We start from the raw sequence: 22,117 nt of genomic DNA, 5'->3' as shown, positions 1-22,117 counted from the left end.
CTGTTCTCCGTCAGGAGTACATCTTACTTTGGGTAAGAATGTGATCTCTCCAATATACATCTTGAAAGATTGTCTTCCATTGGAATTGTCTTCGCTACCAAACTCATTGTGGGCTACAGGTCCAAATGATGTGGGCCTGTTAGACATTCCCCCATATGTTGTGACACTGAAGGCGAATGCTAAGTTACCGCGCATTCCACAATATCGTATTTCAAGTGATGGTGAACGAGCACTTTTAGCGATCATTTATGATCTGATTGATAAGGGCGTTATTGAAGAGACGAGGTAATGTGTGTAATAGTCCTGTTTTGCCTGTCTTAAAGAGAACTGATCCTTCACAGCCTCCTGTATATAGGTTTGTTATCGACCTCCGTGAAGTGAACAAGATTGTTGTTCCGCAATTCCCTGTTGTACCTGACATTACTGCATTATTGACGTTGATTCCGGCTTCTGCCACCTGGTTTTCGGTGATCGACTTGAAGAATGCTTTCTTCAGCATTCCGATTGCCATGGAGAGTAGAGATATCTTTGGATTCTCTTTAGGAGGACGAAGTTTCCGCTTTAAGTGTGCTCCTCAAGGCTATTGCGCGAGTCCATCGATTTATAGTCAATCTCTGAAGACGCAACTTGACTTGTTAGCTTTTCCTGAAGGTGCAGCCCTTATTCAGTATGTCGACGATTTGTTAGTCGCTGCTGATACCGAAGACATCTGTAAGGATGCCACTGTGTCCTTGTTGTCCCATTTATCTGATTGCCATCATAAAGTTTCTCTTTCGAAATTGCAATTTTGTCGACAAGAAGTTACCTACCTAGGTCACCTCTTATCGAAGGAGGGAAGGAAACTGACCCCAGACAGAATTCAAGCGATTACGAAAATAAGTGTCCCTACGACACAGAGAGAAGCACGTGCGTTTTTGGGTATTACGTCGTACTGTAGACAGTGAATCCCTAATTTTTCTCTGCTAGCGAAACCTTTGATAGCTCTTACGGTAAAGGATACTCCAAATCCGATTCCTTGGACTGACGAATGTCAAAAGAGTTTTTCTGAGTTACGCAATGCGTTGTGTTCGGCTCCTGTGTTGGGTACTCCCGACTACAGTAAGCTTTTCACATTGTATGTCCATGAGAGAGAGGGATGTGCATTATCGGTTTTGACTCAGCAGTTTGGCAAGAAGTAACGCCCATGTGCGTAATTTTCGTCGACTCTAGATCCTGTAGCTAGCGCGTTGCCGAGTTGCTTGAGAGCTACAGCGGCAGCGGCTGTTTCGATTCGACAATCTGCGGGTTTGGTTATGGACAATACGTTAGTGGTCATGGTTCCACATGCAGTGGATACCTTGTTAAATCGTACGAAGACACAGCACTTAACTAGTGCTCGGTTGTCAGGGTATGAACTTACGTTGTTAGCGAGCCATGTGCACATCAAGAGGTGTAATACCTTGAACTCGGCTACGTTGTTGCCGATTTCGCTTGAGACAGATGATGATAGTGAAGAGCAACACGATTGTTTTCTAAGAACAGAAGAAGAGACGAAAGGGAGAATAGACTTGAGGGATACTCCTCTTCCTGACTGTGATGATGCTCTGTGGGTTGATGGTTCGTGTTTTAAATTACCGAATGGTGATACGACTGCAGCATATGCTGTGACGACCTTGCATACGGTCGTTGAAACTGCACGTATCCCACATAACTCTGCACAAGCAGCTGAATTGATTGCACTTACGAGAGAGTGTGTGTTAGCAAAAGGGAAACGAGTGAATGTGTATACGGATAGTCAGTATGCGTTTGGTGTGGCTCATAGTTTTGGACGATTGTGGCGTGAACGTGGGTTTTTGACATCGCATGGGACGAAGATCCAACATGGACAACTGGTGAATGAACTCCTTGAATCTCTTACGTTACCTTTGCAAGTAGCGATCGTGAAATGCAGTGCCCATAAAAAGGTTACGGATGACGTTGGTCGTGGTAATGCGTTTGCGGATGAAGTTGCGAAAGAAACTGCTAGAAACCTGATGAGTCGAATGTATGTTGCGGGTCCGGCGAGATGGGTTCCAGAGAAGAGTATGTGTGAAGACACCATTGAGAGTGTGAAAACTATTCAGAGTGAGGCTACAGAGAAAGAGTTGGATGAAGGGAGAGAGAGTAAGGGTAGATTGGACTCGAATGGGTGTTGGACTGAACTGTCTGAACATCAAAGATGGTTGTTGCCTAACACGTATGTGCTTCCAGTTGTTACAATGGCTCATGGAATGGCACACATTAGTGTGAAAGGGATTTGCAAGTTGTTGGCTCCGGTTTGGCAGAATGTAGGAATCCCCAGATGCGCAGAGAATTTGGTTAAGAACTGTATGGTGTGTTTGATGCATAATCCTGGCAAGGGAACTCCAACACCAGCTGGTCATTTTGCTCCTCCTACGTATCCGTTCGAGGCTTTGCAGCTAGATTTTATCCATATGGAGAGATGCAAAAACTTGAAATATGTGTTAGTGATGGTTTGCTCCTTTTCTAGATGGGTAGAAGCTTACCCCCTTAAGGACAATACTGCTTTGTCCACAGCAAAGGTCTTGATAAAAGAATTTTTCCCGAGGTTCGGAATGCGGAGAATTATTTGGAGTGATAGCGGAAGTGAATTTGTGGGTCAAGTTATGAAGAGAGTGTGTGAGGGCCTCGGGATTAGGCAGAAATTACACGCTGCAAATCACCCCCAATCAGATGGTTTACTTGAGTGCTATAATGGCACCCTTAAGTTGAAATTAGCCAAAATTCAAGAAAGCACTGCCATTAGCACTCTTGTCCACCCGAATGACTGTGCATTCACGAATGGGTTTGAGTCCGTATGAGGTTGTGTTTGGTCTCCCGGCGAATATTTGGGGCGTACCAAGACCGACGAGGTTTAGTGACCTCGAGTATCCTGTTTTGCTTGATTATCTGCGTGAACTGACAACTAAAATGAGTGTTTTACGCCAACAGGTACATGACAGTCTTCCACAAGCTACAGAGGATCCCGGGCACTCCATCGAACCTGGTTCCTGGGTCTTTGTCCGGAATTTTCAGCGGGTGAAGAACGAGCAACCCCACTGGACTGGGCCCTACCAGGTGCTTTTGTCTACAAGATCCGCGGTTCGAGTGCGAGGGAAAAGAAACTGGATCCACGGCTCCCACACCAAAAAGGCACCTTTGCCTTTGCCTTACGACAAGTGGGTCCAGGAGGGTCTTGCAGACTCTGAGACAGAAGTAGTGCCACGATTTTTGCCGTTCAGTGACGCTCGGTTGATTGGAACTAGCTCAGAGAAAGAGAGTGATAAAATTTTACAGGCATCAGTGCGTCCTGCAGAGCGATTGGACACTACAGAGCCTCACCTCTTGTTTACTGATCAAGAACAATCTGGAAAAGATCGCTACAATCTGAGGTTGAGAATTATGGACAAATAAAATATTAATAAAGGTGATTTTTTTATTGTTTGCAGGTTAACTCTCCACCAAGGATCTACTCATTTTTGTTTTTCATGAACTGCCATACGGTTCTCGCTGCTAGGGTCGCGGTTGCTACCAGTCTTGGGAGTGCAAGCCTGAGACACTAGGTCGAGGGTTCTGTTGGCCCGAGGCAGCCTTCCTGGGTTCAGCAGAGGCACTCTCAAGCAGAATCAACCAACCACCGCAGGCAGCACATTTAGTTTAGGATGGATTTCTTTGAGTTGGAGAGACCTGTACAGACATTGACTTTTAGAAAAAGAATATGCAAAATAATGTCGAAGAAATGCTTTTTAATACCATGTTTGTTTTTGCTATTGAGTTTCGTAATATTCATAGCTGGTCATGTAGCATTTGTTTTTAAAATGACGTCTAATTCCACTGTGCAACCTACACCTTCACCTACTATTTCTTCTCATTCTTTTCATCCTTTGCCCGAATATGAGGTAGTCAGACGTTTGGAATTTTCTAATAATTCCTTCATTCAACTTTTGCATCAGCATCAGTTAGTGATTAATACAACGAACTACTGGATTTGTGGTTTGATGCCTCATACAACCGATAAAGGTATTCCTTATTTAGTTTTGCCTTTCAGTTTGAATGGTTCGATTCGAGCTTACAGAACCATGTTTATCTATGCTCATAGTGTCCACCCCCTACGTTCACCGAAAGACAATCCGAAGAATAGTGCTTTAGCTAAAGGCATAGTCGATATGAATAAAGGGACTAATGCAGTTGAGACTATTCCGAAAGATGAGAGGCAACCATATAGTGGTTGGAACGTCACTGGATATGGAGTTAGTCTGAGTATTAACCAGCGAGCGAAAAGTCCTCTACCGATCTGGATAGTGCCCCATAAGGGCTACTATTGTTTGCAGGGCAACAGTAAAAATCCGAAGGCTCAGTTAGGGAAGAGTGTTTGCGCTGAGACTTAAGTGTTTCCGTCTCAGTCTTCCCCAGCGTTCTTAGCTGCTAAGGGTACCTACTTTGTTTGCTATGACAAAGCGTACACATGGTTGCCCCCCGACTTCTCGGGCACATGTTTTGCTTCCTTTCTGTTACCTCCCACTTTTACAGCTGCGGCAGATTACCACAAGACGAGAATTGCTAGAGGTGTCTTTAGCAAAGAAGACACTGCAGGACAAGAGTTGGGAGATTTTGTTAAGGGTTTCCTGCCGTTTTGGGGACCTATGGCTAACAGTAGGAATATTCGTCAGCTTACGAGAGTGGTTGAGTCCACCATAGTTGAAACTGCCGGTGCCCTTGGTAACTTGACTGCTGAGCTCCAGTCGGATAGACTTATGACACTTCAGAATAGAGTTACCATAGACGTTATACTAGCAGATCGAGGTGGAGTTTGTAAGCTGATCCAAGCAAGCTGCTGCGTTTTTATTCCAGACAACGCTCCATCGGTCTTCCAGGCCATTTCCAAATTGCACAAAATCTCCGATTCTGTCCATCTGGACAAAGGAGATTGGTCTTTGATGGGATGGTTATGGAGATTAATATCCACTTGGGGTTGGAAGATTTTGATGGTTATTGGGATGGTCTTAGCAATCCTGTTCATGTTCTGTCTCTGTGTACAGTGTGCTCCTGCTATTTGTGGCCTTTGTGCTACTTTATGTGTACGGAGACCTGTCCAGAGGGAGATGCTTAGTAATAGGATGATGCTACAGCAGCATATCGATGACCTGATGAAAATAGATCCGGATTTGGATTAAAATGGGTTTGGGTTCGTTGCCTATGATAGGGCAAAAGGAGGGCCTGTGGTTCCGTGGTTCCGAATTGGGTTTGACAGTTCCGAACCAGATTTATAAAGATCGTCGGAAATGGACGATTTTGGTCTCAGCAGACCGCAAATGGCAAGTGTAACGTGTCTGAGTGTTTTCGTATGAATCGATATAGGAGAACACTCTATATTCAAGGGTTTAGTTTGAACCTACGGGTTCCATTTTGTATGCGGCAGCCATTTTGTGTGGTTGCCCTAACATAGGCCCGATGACTGCGGCCGAGAGTCCTTGAGACACGTACGCCTTAGCTGACTTCTGGTTGACCTGGCCGAACTGACTCCTTGCCTGGGGCGAATCCCGCTGAGCCAGTTCCTTGTTCAACAGCTGGTCTGATAAAGATCAAAGGGCAGGCAGGACGTGCCCGAGTTTATGGTACACCGTTCCCACCTCTCTATCTCCTTTCCATCTGTTTCTGCCTTCCTTTCGACTTGATCATCGATCTGGTTTGAAGGGTTTACGATGGGTTTGTCAGGCCTGATCAAACAGGAAACCGAGCATGTGCGTGATTGCTTCTGGTGGGCTGGACAACGGAAAATGGAATTGTCTTTGACTGTCGTCATTTGCTACTTTTGAAATGCTACATTGTCATTGGTCAGTTTGTATGCACCAAATGTAAATTGTAATGCTGCCTGAGGCATGATTTTCGGCATAAAAGACCGAGCTCCGTTTATCTAAGGTGTGCAGTCTCTGACGAACTACCCGTGTGTACTTCGTAGATCTCTGTCCCTGGTTGCAACCAATAAGCTTTGGTCTTTGACGTCATCAAGAAGTATCCCGTGTCTCTATTTGCCAAGACAGGGGAACTCGAAGGTTTCAGGCGTTCTCCCCGACGCCGCTGGGTTCTAAAAACCCGGTCCTTCACACTGATGACATCTCAAATGACATCACTGATTACATCATCCATGTGACAATCTGATACACCTCATCATACATTAGTATAACCTTTCAAAACTCATAAAATGTGGAGTACCATATTTGAAACCATTGACACACCAGTACAAGTTTCTAAAAACCCACTCGGTGATTGTTACATCTACACACACCTCTAAACATTTACCTATAGATTCAGTCATACATGCTAACATAGATCAATAGAACATTATTAAATATGCTTATACACCTACATTACACACCAGCACACATCCTAATCACTTATGCAGTCATCCTACTCACTTATGCAAACAAATGATCATACTTACATTTACTAAGCTACACACTTATACAAACACCACTTTATTTATTCATATAAATAGTAACTCATACTTCGTGTGTTATTAATCCATGGGGCTGGCCCGCCTATCCTGGATCCCCCTTTTCGTCGCCACCAATCAGTGAGATCTCTGAGATCCAACCAGCGGAATTTGCTGGTAGTTCCCAGGATGAAGCTGGCCCGGATGGGTGGCCGTCGACTCTCGGTGCATGCAGCTAAAGAATGGAACGCACTCCCAGATGCCATTAGGCATGAGTCAAACCACCTTGCTTTCAGGAAGCGCTTAAAGACGCACCTTTTCCAATAGGGTCTTTACTTTCCTTTGTCTTACAGCGCTGGGATGCTCAAGAGTAGCCATGCGCTATAAAAGAAAGTATTCATTCATTCATTCATTCATAACAAGTATACAGTTTTCAATACAGTCACTCATAAAATCACTGAGTCTTAAGTATACTTATTTAAAAACAACAACTGTCACATACACTGCCTTTTATATTTCTACTTTATTGGACATGTATCATTGAGAAATATATTTAGTCATCACCCCACCCATAAAGAGATTCACTCACCCAAACAAGTGTTTCCACGTGCAGTCTTAACCTCATATACCTACTAAATCAACTATTTACACATCTTTGGACAGTCACACACCTCCCACTCAACCACACACACATTCACTATCCCATACAAATACTCACTTAACTAATTAATACTAATATAGACTTTCACATAGCTAGTAACCAACTTATGTAGTAGTTAACACAACAAGATACAGTGAAACAGAAATTTACACAGTTTAATCACTATCCCATATTATTAGTGAGACACTTTAAATTAGTCACTTAGAGAGTCAAAGTGCTACTAAATACTCCATCCAGACACTTTTACATCCACTCATTCTTCAATGCAGATTGCTATATATATAATATATATTTAAATATCGAACCAAACCACATTCACTGGATGATGTCATCAGTGATGTCATTTGAGATATCAGTGATGTCACTGACCATGTCATGAATGATGTTATATGTGACATCAGCAGTGGATTGCAGGCGCGCGAGTTATAGTTAGTAGAACCAACTATAACGGAGGAATTTCAATGGTTATGTAAGAGTGAAATGTCCAGCTAACTATAACACCCCTGAAACCTATGTTTTTTTCAGTGAATATATATATATATATATATATATATATATATATATATATATATATATATACATACATACATACATACACATACACACACATACATACATACACACCCTCCCCCCTTTATTATTTTGAATGTTAGTTTCCTGGGGAAAAAAGAGAAAAAAAAGATATATATATATATATATATATATATATATATATATATAAATATATATCAATTTATTTATTTATCATTCACCGCTGAGAAACTTGTTGTAAAACATAGAAACTTTTCACAAAAAGAAAATATTACTGCCAGTTTTTGGTTGACGCATTACACTATAGTAAACGTAATATAAATTTCAGTCAAGCAGAGTACTAACTCGTGAAATTCTTATCAGACAAAATGGCTAGAAATAGAACTACAAGGTTCCCTGTTTGTATCTATAAGCCAGTTGACTGAAATATCAACTGCCACACTTTTATAAACCCCAACTGCCTGCACGTATTGTTAGGTTGCACGTGTCAGTCAGATAATGGGAAAATATTCAAGTAGTGGACAGCTATACTTACAAAATGGCCTCCCATTCTTCATGCGTACCATGAAGTTCGAGATGTATTTTCTTTGGTACCTCAGGTATTGCGTGAAGAAAGATGTGCACATGACCATGGATGTAAATGCGCTTTACACCATAATTGAACACAGCCAGGGGATGGAAGCATGTGCCACGTTTCTAAAAAATAGGGATATAAGATTCCTGGGACACACTACCATGATACTAGACATGATAAAACATTCTCTAGAGAATAACTCCTTCTGTTTCAATGACGAGATCTTCCTGCAAACCCATGGCACCGCGATGGGTACTTCTTTTGCGCCGAGCCTGGCGAACCTCTTCACGGGAGCATGGGAGGCAGACATCAATAAGGACGCATAATTAAAAAGAGATTTTCAGAAAGTCCGGCTATGGCTTCGATTTATAGATGACATTTTTGTCATCTGGTCAGGAAGTAAATCGGAGGCCAATGATTTCATCAACAAATTGAATAACAACAAGCAGAATATCAAACTCACAAGTAACATCAGTGACAAAGAGGTTGAATATCTTGATACCAAAGTGCAGATTTCAGGCAACACCATCAAAACTGTTTTATACAGAAAAAACACAGCAGGTAACTCTCTGCTACATGCAGAGAGCAACCACCCAGATAACCTGAAATGGAGCATCCCCTATGGGGAGCTTCTAAGAGCAAAAAGAAATTGCAGCGATAGCTCAGATTATTCAGAAGAAGAAAAAACCATGACACAGAGATTCCTCCAGCGGGGATATCCCCTGTGGGTGATTAAGAAAGCCATCAAAAAGGTATCGGAGATAGAGAGAAAAGATCTATTTATGACCAAAACCAGTGAAGAGGAAGAGCAGGATAATATCACCAGAGTAATTCTCACATACAATGGGAATTCTAAACAAATACAGAAAAGTATAGCAAAAAATTGGAACCTTCTAACATCTGATCCCGTAATTGGAGATAGTTTACCCAAACGTCCTAGCATAACTTACAAAAGAGGACGAACACTAAGAGATTTGCTGGTTCACAATGATTTAAACAATACAGTGGTCCCTAGAGATATTGATCTTCAGGGCTTCTACCCATGTGGCCATTGCAAAGCCTGTGCAAACAGCCATATGAAGAAGGAATTCTGGAATCCGAGCATAAACAGGACACAACAAATCTAACAATTCCTCACGTGCACCACTCCATTTGTAATTTATGCACTAACCTGCCCATGTGAATTAATATATATATAGGGAGCACAACACACATGGCGAAAAAGCACGTACTGGAACATACCAGAGCTATCAGTAATTTGGACCAACAATATCCGATAGCACGCCATTTTCAAAGTCACCATTTCTCAGACCCCAAAAAACTCTCCTGTTATATACTGGAACAGGTTAATATTGGCCCCAGAGGAGGTAACCGGTTATTAAAATTGAGGCAAAAAGAATCTAAATACATCATTAGCCTATGCACCCGTTACCCTAGAGGGCATAATATGGATGAGGAATACAACGTACACTTACAAGAATGAATTGCTGTGTTGTGATGTGTTTTAGAAATGTTTATACTATACATGTGAACTGAAATGTATAATTATCTCCAAACACAATTATTGTCTTAACCACAACATTATCCTCCTCCTCTCCCTTCCTATTTTCTCTTCTATCCATCTACAGATACCCAAGGGAGGGAGATGTCAAGATCGAATGACATGCCTACCCTAAACCTTGACTGTGGTCCTCCTTTTCCTCCCTCATCCTACACGAAAGTATATTTTTAATTAGTTTGTATCAATTGTTATCAATTTTTGCACGTTGTATATTGTAAAGTTCGTAATTGCACCAGAACACTTAATATAAGCATTCTGTTCAGGCTGGGTTGGTTAGAAGTGCTCCTTGAGAATTTTCCTCCAGGTTATTGTTCCTTTCCACTAAACAGGATTGTTAACCTTACGAACATTTAACCCTTAACAGATACGATTGTGTATGACAGATCACGATCCCCTAGCTAACTCACTAACCAGAGGCAGCACCGAGTAGCACATTCTCTAACTTGTAATTGAATGCAAGTATTTTCGCGCACCCGATACACAAGATGAGCATTGCGTAACCATGACTACAGTCACGGGATGACGCGCAATTGGGAGGAGTCTCAAACACATGACCCAATCTGATCAGTCAGACGATAATTCCAATCACTGGACGCACGGCAGGCGGAGATCCTTCCCACAACAACACCCGCCTTATGTGCAACTAAAACACACGCTCGTTTAATTCGAGTCAACATATAATCTCGAACACGGAAACATTATAACACAATCACCCAAGAATATCGGGGTGTTTGTAAACAAGTGGGAGGTACCATGATAATGTTAACAAACATTTATGATGTAGATACATAATGGAACTAGAGGTCTTTAACATTCCAACATGGCAACGCAGTGAATCATGTCTGCAGAACGTATACCTCCAGTCCGCTGTTGATGTTCAGTGACTTGAAACAGACTTAAATAATGTGTTGAACTTGGTGCAAGTTGTGTGATCAAGCACTCCGTGGAGTGCGAAACGAGTCACAAACGAGATTTATGAAGTAATAAATCTATCATCTTGGATAACCTGTGGATTGTTGTGTGTCCTTTACCCGTTTTGTGAGAATATATATATATATATATATATATATATATATATATATATATATATATATATATATACACATACACACACATACATACACACCCTCCCCCCTTTATTATTTTGAATGTTAGTTTCCTGGGGAAAAAAGAAAAAAAAAAGATATATATATATATATAAATATATATCAATTTATTTATTTATCATTCACCGCTGAGAAACTTGTTGTAAAACATAGAAACTTTTCACAAAAAGAAAATATTACTACCAGTTTTTGGTTGACGCATTACACTATAGTAAACGTAATATAAATTTCAGTCAAGCAGAGTACTAACTCGTGAAATTCTTATCAGACAAAATGGCTAGAAATAGAACTACAAGGTTCCCTGTTTGTATCTATAAGCCAGTTGACTGAAATATCAACTGTGCCACACTTTTATAAACCCCAACTTCCTGCACGTATTGTTAGGTTGCACGTGTCAGTCAGATAATGGGAAAATATTCTAGTAGTGGACAGCTATACTTACAAAATGGCCTCCCATTCTTCATGCGTACCATGAAGTTCGAGATGTATTTTCTTTGGTACCTCAGGTATTGCGTGAAGAAAGATGTGCACTGGACAGAGGGCTGAAGATTAACTACTTGGCAATAAAAGATGTCACTGTGTAAAATAATTAGTAAACTAGTGAAGTTAGCCACTATAGTTCACATTTTGTGTATGGTTGGTAATAGGTCTTCACCAGTATATACTTTAAAAAGGGATACTTTTTTCCACTGGCAAGAGTGCCCTGATCAGTGTGCAGGTAAATTCCAGAGAGGACATTAGGAAACGAGGAGAAGAATGGTTATTAACCGGAATGAACCAGATTTTCTTTTGGTGCCTGGAATACATCATTAGCTGTAAAAGCCAGGGTCTCGATAAATGGTACCCTGCAAGAAAATCGTGGTGTCTGCTACTTAAATGATGCAGGGTCTAAGGACTAAAATGTTGTATCTCGAATAGTCGGCATGCTTTACATATTACCAGACTAATTTTAGTTTCTGATGAAACAGTATTTAACCTCTTGTGGATGCCTTAAGTACCAAAAGCAGAAACATTTAGAAAGCACTGCACTATATACCAATCCAAAACTCTTCCACCAGATTAAACTTTCACCCTTTGGAACGGTAGCACAGCATGGCAACCGATCTCTCATCCCTGGCCACTAGGAAAGCTAGGGGGTGGGGAGGGGGGGGGGGGGTGAGTTAATTAACTCCTTCCACCCTTGGGCAAGGTGGCAGAAACATGTATCTAGCCCCACTGATCCTGAACAGGTACTGTTTTTTAACCCCTCCCACGCTCATGACGAGCTCAGCTCGTCACGGCCGATAGAACGCTTGCACGTGGGGATAATTCCCCCGCTGTGCTGAGCGTTCTGTGGAAACGGGTGTGGCCGTGACGAGCTCAGCTCGTCGTGAGCACACGAGAACGGGGGCGCTGTGCGCGCCCCCCCCAGCACAGCGGGAAATATGCCCCGCAGAGAAGAGGTTAATCTCTCCTGTGCCAGTCAAAAAGGCGGGGAAAGATATTCATAAACCAGCTGGCTTACCAGCCCACTAATACATATGCAGCATCTGGTCTCTTGGCAAACCCTGCATTTTTTTTTTCTATCCCATTTTGTCGATTGTTTTGTTCCCAATATTTGCAAACACTGGAAGAAAAACACTTGAGTGTGCAGTTTAGACATACAAAGTATTGGGCACACACACACTGGAGTCCAATAGGTTTGCTAAGCCCATTTAGGGGTTTGTAGATTTTTTCCAATTTAGCAATAGCTTGACATGCACAATGGACACTCAAATTTTACTGTGTATATACAAAACAGCATAACAGGGTTTCACCAAACGAAGAATAGGCACAAAAAGACTGAAGGGCCATAAAAATGTGATGACTATCCATTCAATGGTTTAAGAGTTTTGTGCAGACTACCTACGGAAAAGCACACACTGAAGAAGAGTGCCAAAACCTCCAGGGTTGGCTTTAGAGCTGGTGGCGCCCGGTGCGATAATCATTTTTTGTGTTCCCGCACCCCATGACCACCTCCTCAGATTCTCTCAGTACCACCCGGCAAAAGTGCACCTCATCTCTATAATCATAAGCTACAGCTAAACACAGCGCCCCTCAAGCAGGTCAGCGCCCCCTCAACAGGTCGGGGCCCAGTGCGGCCGCACCAGTCGCACTGTCCTAAAGGCGGCAGTGAAAACTTCCTTTCTAATTTTTGAACCATTTGACTTATCTGCATCAAATCTGGCATGCACTGAGATTCCATCTCCCAGAACACCCCTCCGCCCATTCCCACCCCTTCCAACCCAACAGTATATTTTGGTTCTCGGAGTCTGGTTGGGCTAGGACAATGGGAAGGAGAAATTATTAAGGATAAAAGATACAAAATCAGCTTTCCTGTGGAGTGATGTGTAAACCTTCAGTGCAAATGCACAGCTGCATTTCTGTAATACATATGTATATACAAACACACACAATGAAAATGTGCATTCTTCTGGCTTTTTGTTTCATTGTTCTTAAAAATACCAAATGGGTGACCAAAAATTGAAACATCGGGAAAAAGAAAACCTCACAAAATTGAAAGGTTCCGCCTCAGGTACATGTTACAATAAAGAAAACAGGACTAAGTTGTAGTTATGTTGTATTTTTGTTAAAACACAGAATTTTTCAAGTGCGCTGAGGGTTTATAGGACAGCCCCCTGGTGACATTACTAACAGGCTACTATGTATGTGCACTGTGACAGCAGAATTAGTTCTTAAGTATCTAAGAAATTCATGAAAGCCACCATATGCAAAATGAAAGTAAAAGTTACAGAGATTAACAAAGTGAGTTACAGAACCTGCAACAAAAGCAATTTGAGAACTGGATTTCATTAACTTAAGGCCTAACTCTAAGGCAGGTGGACAAATGGTTTTGTGAGCAAGTACAACCGCTAAAATAACATTCTGATAAGAGATCAGAACTACTGTATCCCATCAACAGTGACAATATCTAGATCTAGAAAGAAAACCAAGGATACTTTCAAAGAGTGGTAAGGGGTAATTGCTCATCAGGCACTAAACTTATGTCAAGAAGATGCACTGTGGTGATATATTGATGTACTATGCATTCACTTTAAATATGAATGACATTTCTGAACCAATGGATGGTGGTGCGCTCGTGGACTCAGGCCCTTAGTGAACCTACTACAAAGATGTTCCACAGTAACATGTAAAGGAATCCCATGGTTTGTAGGCTTTAAGAAAATACTAAACTTTGAATATCTTCTGACAATCAGTGGTATTGTGTTTCAAACATTGTGAAATATTTTCTTTTTTCAAAACTGGACAATACATTCCTAGACTCTTTCAAAAGAAAGACATGTTGGGAGGGTATAGGTCTCTTTTAGAGTACAGGTTTTAGAAAAGTAGAACTCCTAGTAAATTCCACATGGAGATTTCCATTAGGTTCTAGGTTATACGTTATTAAGGCTAGTGTGGTATATGTATGTTCATTAATTACACTGAAGGTAGTTTGGCTGAAAAGGAACTGATGAGTTTAATGAGCATCAATGGAGAGGTTTATTTCTATGGCACTTTAAATGTGATGCTTCAGTGAATAGGTGTGGTGTTCTGGTAACTGGAGGGCTAACCCCTTCTCTTGCACCTGTTAGAGAGAGACTATTTTAAAGACCATATCCCCATGTAAAGTACATACAGTCCCCCACCCTATAACTGAAGGCATTACTCAGGTGTTAGTACAATACGGTGTTCCATTTGTTAGGGGTGGAGGGGTTCAGAGAATCCTGGGCACCTTGCCCGGAAACTGTTGCTGTCTGGTGGGCTTGAAGAAACATCTGTTACAATGTCAAAGCAAATTCCCAGTACCTAAAACCCACCCTTCCAGTTTTCTGTTGAATGCTTGATGTAACCTAACAATCCAGGGAAACAAGCAGGTGTACAAGATAGTAAAAATCTGCACATAGGTGCAATTCAAAGCTGCTTTTCTGTGGATCAGATGTATTTTGTTCCAATCTTTCATTTTTAGGAGATGAGGTTTGCTGCCTGAGTAGTTGGAGTGATTAGAACTATTTTTAATATTTTAAGTACTGATAGGACATTCTATCTAACATTATCATTTCAAGTAGGAAACTTTGAAAACTTAGAGTCAATAATAACTACTATAAATCTAAGTGACCACCGAGTCCTCTACTCTGATACTGTACATGCAAGTGCTATTACCTTAAAACAGATCAGTAGAGACTGTCCATGCATACAATATGTATTTTATTGTAATACTGCAATGAATTTTCAATTTCGCAAGTAAACAACTGATTCCGACCAAAACCCTTTTAGGCGATCATGCTCTCACCTTAAAGCACAACTGTACCCTTAAGGTAAAAGTGTAAATTACCTGCCCATAGCAATGATGGCTTGTTCATTTTTATGTACAGCATGGAGCTAGATCATTATGGAATCCTACTGAAGTAAAAAAAATGGAGCCTACCTGCCCAGAGCAGTCATGGCTTCCCCTTCGTCATTGCAGGTAAGAAGGGTCTTCATGTTCGCTTCAAGAATGGCCAGTGACACCTGCAGAATGAGTTTGATGCCTTCATAAAAGAAGCAATCCACCACCACCACAGCACTCTCGAAGGGCATGACACTGAGGAAAAGAGTGAGGAACCAAGAGAGCGAGATGGTGGAGATGACACCCAGTTCCTGCATCTTCTCCGCCAGCTCGGGCAGCAACTCTCGCGTCAGTTCCTCAAAGACGCCCTGGTCCACCAATGCTCCTGGAGAAAGAGGTGGGAAGAGCACGGTCATAGATTACATGATAAGGAAGTCTTAGGAAGAACAAAAGTTAACCCAATGCAACACGTCCAATTTACAGGTCAGGGTCTGCCGAGGAAAGACATGGAGATGTCAGAACAGATGTTACCATGCAGTGACCAATGATAGTATGGTATGGGTCAACCCTCCAAGTTGGGAAGCATAGATATGATGGCTCCCTGCCACATGAGATCACTGTACAGAATCTTAAATCATGAAAGTTCTGTTACTGCACCACCAGTTACAGCATGAAGTTCTACCTCTGTCAGACAGAGAATCAGTGCCCTGGTAAAGGCACTGAAAGAAAGGGAAAGAAAGTTAGGGAGTAGTAGTGCGAGTAGACCCGATTTTTAAAAAACTGTCAGTCTTAAGGTTATCAGCATCACAAACTTACAACAGACCTCTACAACACTGAGCAGAACATTCTGATTTGCGGACTCAAACAAAATCTACATCAAGAGCGCCTCAGGTTTGGAGTTATTCCTGTCCAGTGAACTTGAGAGCATCTCCAAAGAAATGATTCAATGTGACAAAGTTGTCTTTTGCCCTCCTACTTTTAAAGACACTTGGTGAAAGATGTAATCCGATAGTTTGTATTAAATAGACTGTATTCTAATTGGGGATACGCAGTGTCTAATAACCTGTGGATAGAGGACATTCAATTATCAGTTATCTAATTATGCCTACTGGGTTATGAAATGATTAACAGTAGAACTCACCGACCACACGGGTGTTGTAGTAATCAGGCAGCATCCGCTCACATAGAGCAACTAGCAACCAAAAGGCCTCCTCCTCACTGCAGTAGAGAAGCAGAACTGATGTCACAATGTTCATGGCCTGGGTAAAGGGACAAACACAAGGAGGGAGTTATTACACACCACTGAGTGGTGCCTGTGGCATGAATACTGCAGAACTACACCCACAGTAAGAGAGGAGCATGCAGAGAAAGGGTAAGTATACTACACTGAAGGCACCCATGAAGATGGCAATGTAAAAATATACCTTTGGAAAACAAGTAACTAGCCTTTGCATTTTTTACTTTAAGTTTTTCCACTTATCGTTACAGTAATAACTTCTTTACAAATTTGTCGAATTAAAAAAACGTATTAAAATTATTTATGCATTGTAAACAGATGAACTGTTGAAGCAGCACTCTACATTCATGTATTTCTTTAAATATCAAAAAGCATTCCCTAACAAGTTCTGTGATTTGTCCCTTAGTTGACATCCTCCTCCGACTCAACAATATTATTTTCTGCATTGGCATTGGCATATTTCCCAGGCTGCTATGACCGTGGAAACCTGCTAATACACAAACTAATCACTAAACTGGTATAGCAATTTATTCAATGAAGCCCCATTCTCAACCAGGCGCCTTCAATAGTCTGCCAGATTTGTGCTAAAACTTTGGTTCCCATATGAAACAACTAACATCTGGGGCCCTGGACTCGTACTCCTTAATTCTGCAGGTCAATGATAAACTCAACCAGATCTGAAAAACCTTTGATGGCTTTCTTCGGATAGCAGAGTCCTTTTGTGGCCTTGTCTTTGAAGATTTAGAGGTGGGCAGGCAATACCCTCCACGAGTACTGTTACCACTAGTGTTCTCTGGCCATAATGGTATACTCCAGACTGGCTAGCCAAGTTATCTCTTTTAGACACTAGACTCTCTTTGGATAGTAAGGGTCACAGTCAAACCATATTCTAGCAGGGGGATGTGTTTTTAAACTCCGATTCAGTGTGACCAATTAAACTTTAAATACGACTCAATCAGATGAATATCCAGTTTGTACTTTAATTTGTAACCAGAAAAATACTTTAAGTATAGGTATGTAAATAGAACTGATAATATTAAGGAGCCAATTGGAAGATGCTAGCACCTTGAGCCGTTGAGACAACCATAAAAATGTCCAAATTAATGTCTATCTAAATTACTTCTGGTCACCATCCAACTTTTCCAGCGGTGGGTCATCCACAATGACTGATGCAGAAACAGCGGTCAATATTACCGGTGGGTACTGGCCAGAATAGGCCTACGCTTGACAGACTTCACTGGCGTCCCTAGGGGTACTGGTGGGGCTCCATCTGTAAAGGCATGCTCCATACCTCTGTGCCCCAGCACCGGTGACAGCTGCAGATCACAGACAGACAGTGCCCACTCAGCCCATGCACATTTCACACTTTACTTACTCTTGCATTCCCTTTTTCCACAATGGTGTGTTTCTGTAGATTTTTTCTTACAAGGTATTTCTCAGGTATATAGCATAGTGAGAAAATAGTCTTTATTATAGAACTGTGAGAGTTCAGGTTGAGGGTGGACCACCAATGACAGCTGTTGAGTTCAGGCCAAATGTAGTACACATTTCTCACAGTGCCCGTCAGTGGTTCATAAAGGAGTTCGAAATATATGTTCATCCAATCCTTGGTCTCTCTGCAGAGAAATGATCAGGTGTGCCAACTGTAGTTGTGGTTATGTGCGAAGTTGTGTAAAAGAGGTGCCCAGCTGTGAAAATATTGACAGGGCACAAGTTAAAGGAAACGTAGTGTATACATCAGTGGGTGTATTGTGTATGTTGGGGGGGGGGGGGGGGAAGGGGGGGGTTGGTGAAGTGAAGGAGATGCAATTAAGTATGTGCAGAAGATTATGGAAAGAGGGTGCTGAAGAGGAAAGAGATGAGGTGTGAGATTTGCAGATGGAGTGTTTCAGAAAGATGTGTAGAAAAAGAGCTTAAATGTCTAACAGACTACATAAGAGAGTAGTGGGACTGGGCGAACAGGAGTGATTGAGACACTCCTAAGACCTTGTCATTTGTATGTGAGGAAGAGCGTCCGAGAGAGAGAGCGCGAGAGAGAGCGCGAGAGAGAGCGCGCGAGAGAGCGAGAGAGGCTCACAATGTTCATGATGGCCCGTTGTAGTTAGCCCCACCAGTTTTATCTGTGGCCCCTTGTCTGCTGCCATTCCCCTTTAAACTCACATCTAGAGGTCACTGAGTGACTTCAACCAGTAATACCTCAGAAATACAGGGCTTAGAATGAGTGTTTAAATGCTTTAAAAATCAGGCCAACCTCTGCCAGCCCGCTTAACTGACAAACAGAACAAGTGTACACCATTGTCTACTGGTCACTTTGGGGCTGAAGCAAAGGGAGTGAGGATGCAAGACAGACAAGAGATGGATTAAGAGTCAAGGCCAATGCATATTTGCATGCCTCCATGTGGGAGCACCAGCTTCCCTGAATGAGCTGGGGACTGCAGTCCTTAAAGTACTCACTGTGTAGGTCTTTCAAAATCCAAACCCGTGTGAAGCCACGAAAATGATCTGCGGTAGCAATGGAGTAGCTCTTCGACCCCAATCTGCTTTCTTTCTTTCCTTCAAAGTATCTAGGCAATGTCTGCCCATGGTTCCTGGGCAATTTCAGTCTGTTGAACTCTTTACACAGGTCCTACAATTCAGCTTTGTCCTTTGCAGATCTTCCTGGCAATCAAGTTAATCCTCCTAGCAGGTACAGTCCAGCTCCTCCTCAGACAGGTGAGTTCTTCTCGCTTTCCCCAGCTCACATCTGCAAGGTAACTCTGCAGGCTTTTCATGGCTTTGGTCTGAGCTGGAGGAAGCATGCCAACTACGGAAAGGTTCCATTCCTCCTCTGGAACCTTACTTCGCTACAATAGTGTGTAGGTCTCTTTGGGGTCAGACCTATGGTGGTGAACTCAGTAGCTCGAGGGGTCCAGTTATGCCATTGTGGTGGACAAGGCAGCCTGCCAGTGACAACCTGAGGGCCTGTCTCTTTCCAGTTAGTGGGCTCTTCCAATCCAGGACAGGAGGAGCATCCTGTTTTTATTGGACAGATTGTGCAGGCTTCTCTGCTCAGTGCCTACTGTGGGAAGAGTTCAGACTGGTTCAGGTGTAATCCATAGTCACTTCCCTCCAAGGATTTACTTTGAGTCCCATTGCCAAGGGAGATAGCTGCAACACTGAACAAGCATTGAAAATGCAATAGGTCTCGCCTTTTAGTAAGTTAAAGCCATTTGCTTTGCTAATGGTATTGTATAGCAAAGCAAATGGCTTTAACTTAAATAAAGGCGTGACCTATTGAATTTTTAATACTAGTTTAATTATGTCTTGGAAAGGATTAATAGAGCTATAACATTCTATATTTGTATTTCATATCACAAAAATATGAAGGTAAAAGGAGTTCAAACAATTAACATAGTCCTACTTTTTGACACAACAATTACACAATGGCCATCGATGAAATGTTGATTTTGTGGTTGAAGTTTGCAAACTTTATAAATTCCATGTTATAAAAATTCCTCAAAATTTCACACTGATTGATTTTGTGTACTTTCCGCCTGCGGGAGACTGAAAAACATCTCCCAGAAAGTTATTTTCTGCATGAACCAGTCTCATGTTGGTGTCTTGTGCACTTTTTTCCCCATGAAGTATGCTCTCACGTACATAAAGCCCTGTTAGATACCCAAATACCACACCATGCGCTATAAGTATGTAATGTTGTGTGATTTTGTAAACTCTTCCCAGGAAAAAAGCTAGGCAAATTAGCATAGCCTAAGAGTCAAATAGATGTACCATAGGTCTTGAGTGTGTAAAGTTATCTATATTTTCCCCTCCTCAAGCAAACTAAACAAACCTTTTCTCACCCGCCCCTCCCCCCTCCCCAAGAGTGTTCAGTCCACTCATCTGCCAAAATGTGGAATGCAAAGAAAGAGGCGTAACAAATATTGGCGAGAATTATCTGTAGCACTCTGTTCCGGGCAGCAGGAAGCACACAGTTGACGCAGTTTACAGTAAACAATCTACTCACGCTCTGTTCCTCATACCCGTTCTTTCGTGACAGCTTTGCCGCGTGTCACGTGACAGGAGGAGGTGACCTGCTTTCTACCATTGCCTCTCACACAAACTGCCCCGGAGCGGCCTCCGTCCTTTCAGAGGCAAAGGCCTCTCAGGAAATCTGCAGTCCTCACCTTCAGCATAGGAGCCCTACTCCACCGCAGACCACTGCCATGAAAACCTGAAGTGTGCTGCAACTTCCTCCAATAACCACACCCAATCCATGCTAGCAAGACCTAAAGCGTGACCGAACCGATTGTATTTGGACATTAACCAATCTGGTCTACTACTAATCTAGATATAGAGCAAGTCTCTACTAACTAAACGAAAAAATAATACACAAGTGTTGGACGGAAATCCTGGAAAAGCACGAAGAGGATGCCTAGATTAAGATAGTGATGCAATGCTAAAGTAATGGCAAAAGAGGCTATACATGTATTGAAGGAGAATGACTGCAGCTTCGAACCCCATGGCTGCGTACAGGAAGCGGACGGCAAGCTGCATATAGGAAGCAGCATTTTCATTGCTTTGACAACAAAAGCATCGCAAGATGGCGGCGGACTGTGGACAAATGGCAAGAGCAGCCATCTTTGTTGATGCAGATGCGTGCATGAAAGCCCTCGGCAGGATCGATTCCAAAAGGTACCCGCAATAGCAAGAGCAACGCATGTGCTGCTTTTGCCAGGCAAGACCTAAAAAGTGTAAAATATGTAGAGAAAACTAAGCATTGACATAGTATTGACTCTCTCCAGAGCTTGCACTGAAGTACACTTATTTAGGCAGATACATGGTCATCCACTGTGCAAGAAAGCCAATGGCATAAACGGGCTGACCAACTCTCTCATGAAGTATGCTATATATAGTAGGCAGAAGCAAAATGTGAATGACAGTTGGGAAAATCAATGGATTAACAGGTCTGAGACAAAATCGCTCTATGCATATATGCATTTTCATTTAGGAGACATTTATTTCGTAAAGATGGACAAGCAGTCTCTAGGACAGACCCAAGAATGAGTGCTGGTGGCATCTTCTTGCACAAATTAGCCAAGGATTATTCTTTTCAGATAACTGGGATGCAGTTCAGCTCTTTGTCTGCTCCAAGCATCTGAAGAAGAGAAGCACTCTTTGCTATTGTTGGAGGCAATAGTCTGGCTCGGGATTCTCTTTGACTTTTCGAAGGCTGTCATTTTAGGACAGCGTAGCAGTACCATAATGTTCTTGGGAGGTTTTAAAAAGGTCTGCCATGTCACAGATGCACTGGTGCATTAGACATTACAGTTGCTTATCCTGGAATTATAAGGAATAACATTTTCACATAGTTAGCATTTAAATAATTGGAAAACTGAAGCGGCCTCCATACATCATAGGATATGTGGCACAAACAATTGGTATCCCATTTGCAATGAACTGCTTCTCTCAAAAAGGAAACCTAATTGTTACTTTTAGGAAAGCATTAAAAAGTTGGCTTTTTAAGGTCTTATCTCTTGGGTCGGCTTCTGCAGTTTTTCTCTCGAGTCAGTGTTTAGACACCCTTGGGTAGTAGCCGGACTTTATAAATATCTTTTTCATTTAATTTCATTTCAATCATACAGCCTGATGTGCATTTTGGGACTAGACAGGAG

The 22,117-nt window shown here is 42.1% G+C and overlaps 1 protein-coding gene across 4 annotated transcripts in view; it reads right to left on the bottom strand.

The window, feature by feature from the left end:
- Positions 1-22,117, bottom strand: part of TBC1D9B (TBC1 domain family member 9B) — a 169,932-nt gene that overhangs the window by 54,382 nt on the left and 93,433 nt on the right. For all 4 annotated transcript variants that reach the window (XM_086931332.1, XM_086931334.1, XM_086931335.1 and 1 more), the window contains exons 11-12: positions 16,371-16,488; positions 15,329-15,614 (exon numbers count right to left, since the gene is read on the bottom strand). In XM_086931332.1, coding sequence (XP_086787458.1) covers positions 15,329-15,614; positions 16,371-16,488 — 404 coding nt within the window. The remainder of the gene's footprint in view (positions 1-15,328; positions 15,615-16,370; positions 16,489-22,117) is intronic.

Source organism: Lissotriton vulgaris, chromosome 7 (assembly GCF_964263255.1).
Source record: "Lissotriton vulgaris chromosome 7, aLisVul1.2, whole genome shotgun sequence".
NCBI classification, from domain to species: domain Eukaryota; kingdom Metazoa; phylum Chordata; class Amphibia; order Caudata; family Salamandridae; genus Lissotriton; species Lissotriton vulgaris.
Note: the sequence above shows the minus strand (reverse complement) of the source record. Positions and strands in the feature narration are given on the sequence as shown.